Genomic DNA, 10,932 nt, shown 5'->3' with positions numbered 1-10,932 from the left:
GATGGTTATTTATTTTATTATAACTGCACCAAAATAGAAAAAGGCTAATGGGGTAAGGCCCATTCATTTGCCCAATACTTACCTTACCCTACTAGTCCTGGTTCTATTTTTGTCCCATCTCACTTCATGATCGAGCCAAGACTCAAGTTTAAAAACCCTTGAAAGTTGACCCTTACAAACTTGTCATTTCTTTAGAGTGGAAGAATCTATCATATACTGTCCTATATAACCCCCAAGCTAAAAGGAATGCATCAAGTAACTTCCTTGTCCCCAAGCAAAACCATGACCATTTTGATACCGACGGAAAGAATTGGAAGAGTAGATTCTAAAATTGTCCTTTTGATCGCCTGTTTTAACAGAATATATAAGCACCCTACGGACACAAACACAAATTCTTCTAGCTATTTCAAAGTTAAATACTAGAAAGTTTCCTTGATCCCTTTGAAATGGTATTTCATAGTTATACTAGAAAGTTTCCTTGATCCCTTAAAATGGTATTCCACCAATATTCACTTCCTTGCAAGGACAAAATATTAGCAAAAGGCAATGACTGACAACACACATACAAAAGCCCTCGATCCAAACGAAAAATGTAACAGACATTGCTCGGCTAAAAGCAACACTACCCCTCCCAATAGAGGATATCACCAACCACTCTCTCCTCGGTTGACGGTGCCCCCCTCCTCCCCCAAATTATTAGATATTTAAGCTTGCACAAAAAACAATTTCAGGAGGTCCGGGGTTGCTTCGCGGTGCTTCGCAAAAGGGAAGAAAAGGAAACGCAACCAAAGCTGATATTTAACATGAACTTCCCCTGCCGAAAGAAGCTTACAAAAGTTGTCTGCAAAATTTTTTGCCAAACTACCTTACAACTGACAAGGTAAGAGCAGTAGCATTACTCTCGTCATGAATCTCTCTCTGCCATCATGGAGCTGAATTGTGAGCTGCCTCATTGAAAACTATCTTCACTGTCACATGATCCAAAAAAACCTTCCCTCCAGTCTCACTAGCATAAATCTCACATGAGACATTCACACGTGAACGCTTTCTATGCAGTTGACAAGATCATTGCCTGTGAAACTCTTCTTCACTGCCATTGCCGTTGTAAAAGCATACACGGAAGCTGTAGAACCTCTTACAAAAATGCACTAGCCGCAATTTTAACACCAAGTTTCATGTAGGCATCAATTTGTCACAACTTGCTGAGAGGTAGTAGAATCCACTATCAAAGCTTTGTCTTCCAAAGCCATAGGAATTGGGGCTGCCCCAAACGCTGCAGGCAAGTCCGGTGCACTAGAAACATCGCTCACAGACTTGCCTTGAAGACGATACTCTGTCTCTGGTCTGCGGCAGACCTTTCGAAGGGGGACAATTTCCTGGTTCAATGAGAAATCCCAACAGAGAATCAGAGCACTGCATAGATCAGATGTGTGATCGTCTAATCAAGAGAAGAAGACTTCACCATGAATAATGCAATCATGCACCTATCTATGGCACTAAGAAACGAAACAACAAAAAATCAGAGCATTCCATAGCGTAGTTACATCAGAAGCGTGATTGTTTGATCAAGAGGAAGAGAAAACTTTACCAAAACTCATGCAATCGTGCAACCTATCTATGGCACCAAGAAAATAACAGGTGTCCCTTAGAAACAGGCCGAGAATATATGCGAATAAGAGGAATATATTATAGAGGAGGATATAACCATGGAACTTACCACAACTTTGTCATGGTCATATTCCACAAGAAACCGGCAACGGCACCCTCTAACATCATGCCGCCGCCTTTCAACCTCTTTAATCCTGGCATCAAAGTAGAGGGCCTGTTCACTCCCCTCCTGTATTAAGAGCAAGCTTTTATGTCAGAAAAGGAGAAGATAGTCCGCCTTCTACACTCACAAAGCCACAAAAGTAGATAAATTACCTGGAAACAAAGAATCAGGTCTCCAGGAAGCACAGCAACACACTCAGCTGCTTCACAAGGCAAGGATCTTTGTCGAACACCAGTTCTCACATTAACCCATTCATCCTCCTCAGGACCAAAACCAGCAAAACGGACTCTTACTTCCTGCAGCTACAGACACAATCATTTGTTACATCAGATTCTATTTTTACAAATCAAAGAAATCATACTCTAGTGAACATACTCGTTATATGTATGTTAATTAAAGACCCCTATCAAAGAAATCATCCTCGAGTGATCACACTAGTTATATCACCCCATTGTCAACTCAAGCTTATCATGACAAAACAAAAAACCATATGATTCCTTTCGTTTACCTTTCATTCTTGCAGATTTTATTTTTAAAAAACCTCTAAAATTTAAAAGCTTCGACTATGCCAGGTATGGACACTACATATAGACCTTCAAAAGGACACAATTTTTTTAGAGACGCTAAAACACTCGTACAAGTAAAAAAGCAAGGCACACAAGAAAACGAACAGATAAGAATAACTAAACCACACTTTCTTTTTTCTAAAACCAAAAGAAAAAATCAAAACAAACACTATATATGTTTGTGGCTAAAATCAGCAAACTAACACACCAAAATAGAAGCGCTGTTCACAAGAATTTGACTGCAAAGGTATGCACACAAGGAACAAAACAAAATCTTCGACCAATTTAAGTGATTCACAGAAAAATTTATTGACAAAGAAAAGAAGCAATGCTGCTGATCTCCACTCACCGGATCACTTGACTCAACCATTCTATGCCCCGAGAATGATTCTACATCGTACCTGCACAGACAAGAAACGTGAGATGAATAAACTCTGGATGAAGCTCAGAGTTGATAGCAAGAGCCACATGGCCCATAACATCATATATACAGTACAAATTAATCTCACAGACCCAACGTGAATGAGTTCATGGAAAAAACAAATTTATGGGTGCTAAATTTTTAGCAGGATTAGGCCATCTTATACATCAAGATTTGGATGTTGACATAGAAATCCTTCATTTTCTAAAGAAAAGACATCCTCCCTCCCTCCCAGTCTCTCTCTCTCTCTTTGCAATAAAAGTGGGGCTTTGACCCTTTGCATTACATAAAAATCGACCATTGGTCCATATACAAGAAATATGGGAAAAACCCTAACGGATGTACAATGAGATCATGGAGAAAAATCGCATAACAAACCACAAGATACATCTGGGGATAAATCAGGTAGTGAAGTGTAGCAACGTGGATAGTGATCAAGTCTACACAAATCTGCCCAAAGCTCTGTCCACCTCGGGCGATGTAGCAACAACCACAAAGTCCAGTGTTGTATATTTGTCTGATATAAAGCATCCGGTGTAAAAACCTCATGTAGCAGCTCACAAAAGCCAAGGGAATATGAAACCCCTAGACCGTGCCTCCAAAATCATCCACATCCACGCTTAACATTTCCTCATGATGTACCCCAAAAAAGGATGCGGGTCTACGGCAAACCAAACTGTAAGAGAGGCTGGGGGGACCCACTCGCTATCCACCTCAAAAGCCAAGGGAAGGTACCAAGATGCACATCTCTCTGACCAAACCAACTTCCCTAAGGCCCGTCTAAACTCGCTCTCAAACAAATCTGTCCCTTGTCCAAAAGGAGTCATCATGTAAAACCTATACTCTAAATCTGATCATGGGAGCTCTCGCTGGACCGAGGAAAATGTGGTGTATTCCTAACAACTGCAAAAAGAGCATGTCGACACATAGTGGCCCACTCCTCAAAGAAACTTCTAGAGATCTCCGCACACCAACCGCAAAGAACTAAGCTTGCAAGATCTCCAAAAGCGGGACATCTGCTGGAGCTGCGAAGCCTGCTGAATAGTCAAAATCCTCAGTAAACTGCAAAGACTCACTCTCCTGCTCCCCCTGAACAGTGCCTGTTGTGAGAGGTACCTGCGACTGAATCTCTAAGATATCCAAAGTCTGCTGGACCGGTCTATCATGGGGCAGCTCATGCTGCTCCTGAACTGCTATCGTCTGCTGGTCCTCCTCTATCCCTCTGTCCAACTGTCTTGTTACCTCCTCTCGATCCTGGTCTAATAACCTCTTCTTTGGAGATCTGTCTGGGGGCTTCTCTGCCTCCACCAACCTCTGTCTCACTACCCTTATGTAAAGAAGAATGGGTTGTACCTTTACCTGTCTACCTACCAGTCTCTATCTCTGTCTCTTTGAGCACTCTGCTCCTGCTAACTCTGCGTGGGGTCTTGCTGCTATACAGAACTCTATTGTGGCTGTGAGGATTGTCTCCTCCGACCACTTTGTCTCTACTTTGGCCCTCTAGGGCAATCCCTCACCCAGTGCCCCATCTCATAACATCCAAGGCACTGGTTTGGTCTACCCGTAACCACAATCCTTTGCAAGTGCAACATCCCTTTCCACTCAAAAGAGAGAGAATCTGGAAAGACTCTGGAAGGGGTGGTTGCCACCTTGATATATGGCACGGATGTTTGGAGCTGCATTGAACCTACAAAAGGTATGCCGAAGATTGAACCCATCTGTCTCAGCATGATTGGGGACCAAAATTGTGCAGGCAGCTCTGGAAAAGCTATTTTTACTGGACATTTCCAGACTTGACGCCTGTCCTCAAAAGCAGCTAATGTAAAATCCTCGTACCACAGATGCATGAAAACCAATATGTCCATGAAGCCGAGAGGAGTGCGGCTAACGACTCTACAGGCAAGTTTCTTTGATGAGAAAATAGCAATGAAAATACCTCTGCCTAGCAAGATGACGTCCTCCACTTTGCCTTCATCCGAACCAGCTAGAGTGCACGTGAGCCACTCCCGAACGTTGACATGAGCATAGGAACATCCGACCAAGCGGCCAACAGCCCCTCTTTGAGAGAGAACGTCAATACGGTTGCCAATTTTCTTTTGTAGATCCTCATATATAGTGAAAGACGTTGCTATAATACCTACCTACTGCAAAACCCCACGATCTTGATAAATGGCTAAAAATGCTAATAAATATGTAAACTCGCTAATAGTGACCTGACACACATTTAGTAAACACTCCAGACGTTGACCACCAGAAACCCTAGGAACGGAGGTTCCCACCTCATGCCAGCCCACCGGGTGAGCAACACCATGGAGTGCGTCGCCAAGAACAGGTACGTCCACCTCAGATACGGTCGAGCACAGCCACAAAAGAGCCCTCACTCCCTGATATGCTTCTAGGAGATACCAGAGCTACCACCGGACAGGAATTTGAACTCTAACAGTACTGAAGTTGACAAAACCAAACATAGGATCATCCTTGATAATAGTTGGATTGTTGTTCATCTTACCACCTTGTCAGGTGCCTTGCCAGCTACATTGGTAAAAATGATTACAGTCAAATGATGTTTACTCCTTCAAATTTATAAATTTGTTGGAGTATGTGAGGTGGAATGTCTATAGCTTTTATCACTCTTCACCGGTAGGGGTGATTTGATGATGAATTTAGTGCATCGAAACATACGTGAGAGGTAGACAAGGGTTCAATGTGATGGCAAAGGATTCATTGTTTCTCATAGTTTTTGTCTGAGGTCTTGACGAGAACTAAGATGTGATGCAATTGTTGTTTATTATTCAATATCCGGTTTGAATTAGGATTTGTGCTAGTGCGTGCTTCATGATTGTATTGTCTTGTATGTGATGGTCAAATTTCAATCTCATGTCTACATGGAGTCATATCTACTGAATCCTGGTTTTCTTTCTTTTCTGCAGACAAATCTAGGGTGATCACTCTTCTTTTATCGAGGTTATTGCGTGTATAGAAGCACAGAGAGAGAGAGAGAGAGAGAGAGAGAGAGAGAGAGAGAGAGAGAGAGAGGTTTTTAACATCCTAGGAACAATCCCAAGAGACCTCAAAAATCTTTTTGACGAGCCTTGAACTCAAGACTTATTATTCTAGAGGGAGTTTGGATGAGCAATCTACCACACTTGGATGAGAGAGAGAGAGAGAGAGAGAGAGAGAGAGAGAGAGAGAGAGGGGGGGGGGTCATCAGCCCCCCACAACCACCATGAATCACAGACAGAAATATTCCGGAAACAAATACAACTGACCGATGCTCGCCCCTATGACAAATGCTCGCCCCTTACCTCCCCCATGCCCTACATATACAAGGGTCAGAGTTGGGAGGTACGGAAAAGCAACCCTGCACCCTACAAAAAATTAAATAGGGGCAACCTGAAAAGAACTAGAGGATAACCAAACCTAAAACGGGGATCTCATCCGAAAGTGGCCAGCCAAACAAAGATGCAGCCTAAATGCTATGCAGTGGGTGGCCAAACTGAGAGAGAGACTAGCCATGCAAGTATGTCCTAGACCAAGGTGAAGGGCACGAATGATGAATACTCTAACAGCAATTAAAACACAAACACTTTCCAACTATACAACTCAACAATGATGCACAATGAGTAACATGAACGGCTTCTCAAATTTGCGCAAACAAATATAAATATTGAAGGCATAGAGATTACCATGCCTTATCACGGGAGGACTTCGCTTCAAACTCCATTTTTGGAGGCTCAATTGCTTTCCCTACTGCAAAACAGAAGTAAAAAATAAAAATAAAACTGAAACTTCATCATACAAGTGAATGAACAAGGCACGGCCAAACAATCAAAAAATGAAATGCACCAAGTTTTCTTAACTTGTATTTCATCCTAGACTATTGCCAACTTTCTTGCAAACACACTCACCTGATGGAACTGCTGCAATTGTAGGTGCTCTCTTTGGAACCGAAACCTCAACCGATGTTTGTGGTACTACTACCATTGGTTTCTCTGTCATCTTTGAGCTTTTCTTTACTGCATGGCGACGATTTTGAAACCAGTTCCAAACCTAAAACATAGGTACAATTTGCTTATTGACAAGGGCAGAAAATGCTTGGCATGGTAATTACTTGATGGGGACAAGCTACATCCCCCATTGAAAAAGCCCAATAGCAAGAGTTCCCTAGTTAGGAGCCAAACGTCCTTTGAGTGAATGTATGGCAAATCTTTTCAAATGAAAATACCTTCCACCTCAAAAAGTTTAACTTCTCATACCATTTTGCAAAACTTGCTAATTTTTCAGCTCACCACACACTCTTTAACTGTGTATTCCCAATCTTTGCAATATGTAATCATGAAAGACACCACTCTCTAAATGCAAATTCTACTAAGGTAAAGGTTTTGTTTGTGATTTCCACTAAGGTGAAGGCTTGAGCCTCGCACAAATGTGTGATGGGTTGCTTTGAATGTTTTGGCATGCTTTCACATTGCCAACAGTGGTGCATTAAAATATAAATATAGGAACTTCAAAGAAACATGGAGCAATGCAAGGCTAGAACCATGGAGCAATGGCAAGGCTAGTTGGCAAGTTTTCATGGTAAAAATGAACTTGCACAAAGAACGCTTGAACTGTAAAATATTTTCTAGCAAACAAAAACTGAAATGAGTGATAAGCTTACAAAATTGAGATAAGAAAGAATTTCACGAAGCTATCTAAAAGTTAAGTGGGAAAATTATAAATGAACATATTTTAACATACATGAAGCACATGTGACACTACAACCATGGAATCCATGATCTCTTTTACGAAGAGCACTTAAGTGTTACGAGTTGTAAATGTCTCCTGGGTCTTCCTGTCTAGATCTTGTGAGTGAAGGCTTCTTTATGGTTGTGCCCAGCCTTGGTGATGCTTTTCTAGAGTCAAGGCATCATAATGGTCCACTTGTGGCTCTTTTGTTGGGCGGCCTATTTCTATACTTTTTGACCCTTCATATTTCCACTTATTTGACATGGGTTATTGAGATGTGGGTCGGACATTTTTGGTACTTTCTATACTTTTTGACCCATCATATTTCCATTTATTTGACATGGGTTATTGAGATGTGGGTCGGGCATTTTTGGTACTTCCCTAAAAAGAGGGAGGGGGGGGGGGGGGGGGAGGGGTCATTCTGGCATTGTAGAGTGCAAAGCTTTGTACTCCCTTATGATAGCAAAGTTGTGCCCCTAGGGCTTGTCCACTTGTCCATTGTCCACCGTCTGTCCGTCCGTGTATATATATATATATATATATATATATATATATATATATATATATATATATATATATATATATATATATATATATATATATATATATATATATATATATACACACACATACATATATATATATATATATATATACATATATATATATATATATATATATATACATATATATATATATACATATATATATATATATATATATATATATATATATATATACATATATATATATATAGTGAGACCAAGTCGACGAAGAAGCTACCATGAAGAACAGAACCCGTAACTGACTTTTTGGTACAGTTTTGGAGACTGATAATTGTGATTTTCAGCCATTTCTCTCTATTTTTGAGCTTCCCATTACTTTATTTAGGACCAAGGAGCTCATTTTCAACATAGGAAGGCATCAGATGCGTGTTTACAGGGCTGTTTTGCTGCGTTTTCAGCGATACGCAGGTTTTGGCAGCCATGGAAAACTTCCCCTTTTTGCAACTATTTGTTCACAGATGCATTACAGGTCAAGCGCAAAAGAGGAGGTGCTCGATTTATGCTGGGGGGGGGATGCTTCATTGAGAACCTGTCACAGGTTAAGAGCTATGCAGTGCTTTCTTTCTTTCTCATGTACAGTGTGGTGCTAGGAGTGATGCCCTGCACGCTACACACTGCTCTCTCTTCCCCCTACGTGCAGTTATGTGATGCCCCACAAGAGGGCTCTTCATTTGACTGATGTACAACTGTGTGGTTTCATGCTTTTGTGCTGAGGCAAGAGCCTCCTTGAGCAGGAACAGGGGTAGCTAACTGCTACTCCAAAGCAGGCACCGGTGAGGCTCATAACCTCACCGTACAGGTGCGTTTTCAGCACTGTGTATGCGCTGTAAATTGACTGTTTTTCTGCCATACAGACGCCAGAACCATTGGGAATAGTGCCCCACTAGCAGAGGACAGTTAGGGGACTGTTTGGGGCTGAAAACAAGGCAAAAACCAGTAAATACAGCGTGCTGAATTTACTGTTTTTGGGTAGGAATCAAAGGGTTTATGCCAGTGGAAGTGAGTTCCAACAAGGGAATTGGTTTCGCGCAAGTTTTGGGGCTGTTATGCTATCGAAATTTGGCCAAATCAAGTGGTATCTAGTTGGATATAGACAAAGGATTCCCAGGACTCTACTTTGTAAATCTACCCTCTCAAAGTATAAAGAAATACCGAAAGGGGCGCCAATTTTGGGGCCTACAAGTTGTCGGCGTCTACTCGGGGCATTCTAGCTTCCGAGCTGTGTGTGTATTCAAGTGTTAACTCCCGTCGCAGGTTCCCTTTGCAAGTTCTCTCTGTGTGTGTGTCTCTTAGGTAAAGAATTTCAGGTGAAAGCCAACGCTTACCGCCCCACGGGCCGGTTTCACCTTGTGTATTGGTCGGCTTCAAAAATATTATCTTTCGTGCTAAGGAAGGGTGGAACCTTCGTAGCACCTTCAATAATCTCAATTGGCGCCTTCCCCAGCGAAGAGTGGATCGTGTTATTGTAGGCAAATTCCACCAAGAACAAAAAAAATTCCCATTGAGTCTTCTGATCAAAAATGTAAGACTTCAATAAATCCAGTATGACTGAATTGCATGTCACGTGACACATCCAACCCTATGTGTCCGTGGACAAGCTACAGCATGACTAGGGTTCAGTTCAAGTCAAGTCAGTCTAGAATAGGAAGTGATCTGGCACTTTTGTGAGTCTGTTCGCCGGCCATGCATGTCCAAACACTTAGATTAGATGCATATCCTCCGGTTGCACACAGCATGATCATCAGCATTACCATCAGAATTCATCAAGGGAATTTTCCAATGCATTAAACCTATTTTCCCTATTTTTCACTTATTATTTTTAAGTGACTTTTGTTGGAAAGTAGGTAGGGCAAATTTACTAAGTTTGTATATAAGCAAACCTAGCACTAGCACTTTCTGGCAAAAGAGGCAGCAGGGACCTTACATCCACAGTGCACCTTCTCAGCAAGACTCCCCCCCGGCGGATGACTTAACGTTTTCAGCCAAGAACAGCCAGCGTTTTTCTCCATTGCAGATCAGCCCCAGCGTTTTGCAATGCAGACCAACTTGGCGACCTCAGACTCTGCAGATTACCTAGCGTTTTTGCATCTGCAAGACAACTCAGCGTTTTTGCAGATCATCGCGACAGAATCAGCCCTAGGACCAGAGTTTTCAGTTTTCAGCAGTTAGAACCCACAGTACGACCCCCAAACCTCGCAGATCTCACCGTCCCGCAGCAGATCCTCGCCGCACGGTTAGATCCAACGCAGTTTGCAATTTCAGCCTAGAAAACGCAGATTTCAGCATCTGCGTTTTCAGCACGTCGTCATCGTACCGTCGTCATCGACATCGTCACCGACATAGGGTCAGAATTCAGCAGATAAAGATTTGCAGATTTCAGCCCTTAGTAGTTTCAGATTTCAGCCCGTCTCGTCGTCGTCCTCATCGTCGGCAAGTCCAAGCATTGTAGAGATTTGTGCAATCATAAGTAGACCGCTCTCGCCATAGAGAGTGGGGCCTTCGGAGGAGGGTTTGACAACATTCTAGTGTCGTATTCTCTTCTCTCTCTATCTCTCAATCTCATGCACTTCCAATGTTTGTGTCCATTGCACTCTCTCATTAAAGAACGGAAGGCTCTTTCTTCCCTAAGTAAAAGGAACCTTGAGCACAGTTTGAAGCACTCATCTTGAGCAAAGTTCAACATTCACTTATGTTGCACCTTACATTGGTATCAGAGCTTTGGCAGTGTTCTGTATCACTCAAGGAAAGAACCACAAGAACCACAGGATTTTTTTTTGCTTGTTGCGGTCGCACGTAACCCAAGTCCTCTTGGGCGTGTCGATTCCTAATCGTGTTTTTGAAGAGTGACAGGAAACCCAAGAAAGAAGGGCTTGTCTAGCC

General features: G+C 42.2%; 1 protein-coding gene across 2 annotated transcripts in view; it reads right to left on the bottom strand.

The window, feature by feature from the left end:
* Positions 1-1,042: 1,042 nt before the first annotated feature.
* The window catches only part of LOC147450630 (protein SAWADEE HOMEODOMAIN HOMOLOG 2-like), a 32,298-nt gene continuing 22,408 nt past the window's right edge, over positions 1,043-10,932 (bottom strand). Inside the window, exons 4-9 of one of the 2 annotated variants that reach the window (XM_086519781.1) lie at positions 6,667-6,808; positions 6,445-6,508; positions 2,687-2,738; positions 1,924-2,067; positions 1,718-1,837; positions 1,043-1,376 (exon numbers count right to left, since the gene is read on the bottom strand). In XM_086519781.1, the coding sequence (XP_086375907.1) occupies positions 1,185-1,376; positions 1,718-1,837; positions 1,924-2,067; positions 2,687-2,738; positions 6,445-6,508; positions 6,667-6,808 (714 nt within the window). In that variant the 3' untranslated portion in view covers positions 1,043-1,184. Of the gene's footprint in view, positions 1,377-1,717; positions 1,838-1,923; positions 2,074-2,686; positions 2,739-6,444; positions 6,509-6,666; positions 6,809-10,932 lie in introns of both variants that reach the window. The other variant, XM_086519780.1, reaches the window with a different exon arrangement.

The sequence above is a fragment of the Adiantum capillus-veneris genome, chromosome 9 (assembly GCF_014529385.1).
Source record: "Adiantum capillus-veneris isolate H3 chromosome 9, ASM1452938v2, whole genome shotgun sequence".
Lineage (NCBI taxonomy): Eukaryota > Viridiplantae > Streptophyta > Polypodiopsida > Polypodiales > Pteridaceae > Adiantum > Adiantum capillus-veneris.
Note: the sequence above shows the minus strand (reverse complement) of the source record. Positions and strands in the feature narration are given on the sequence as shown.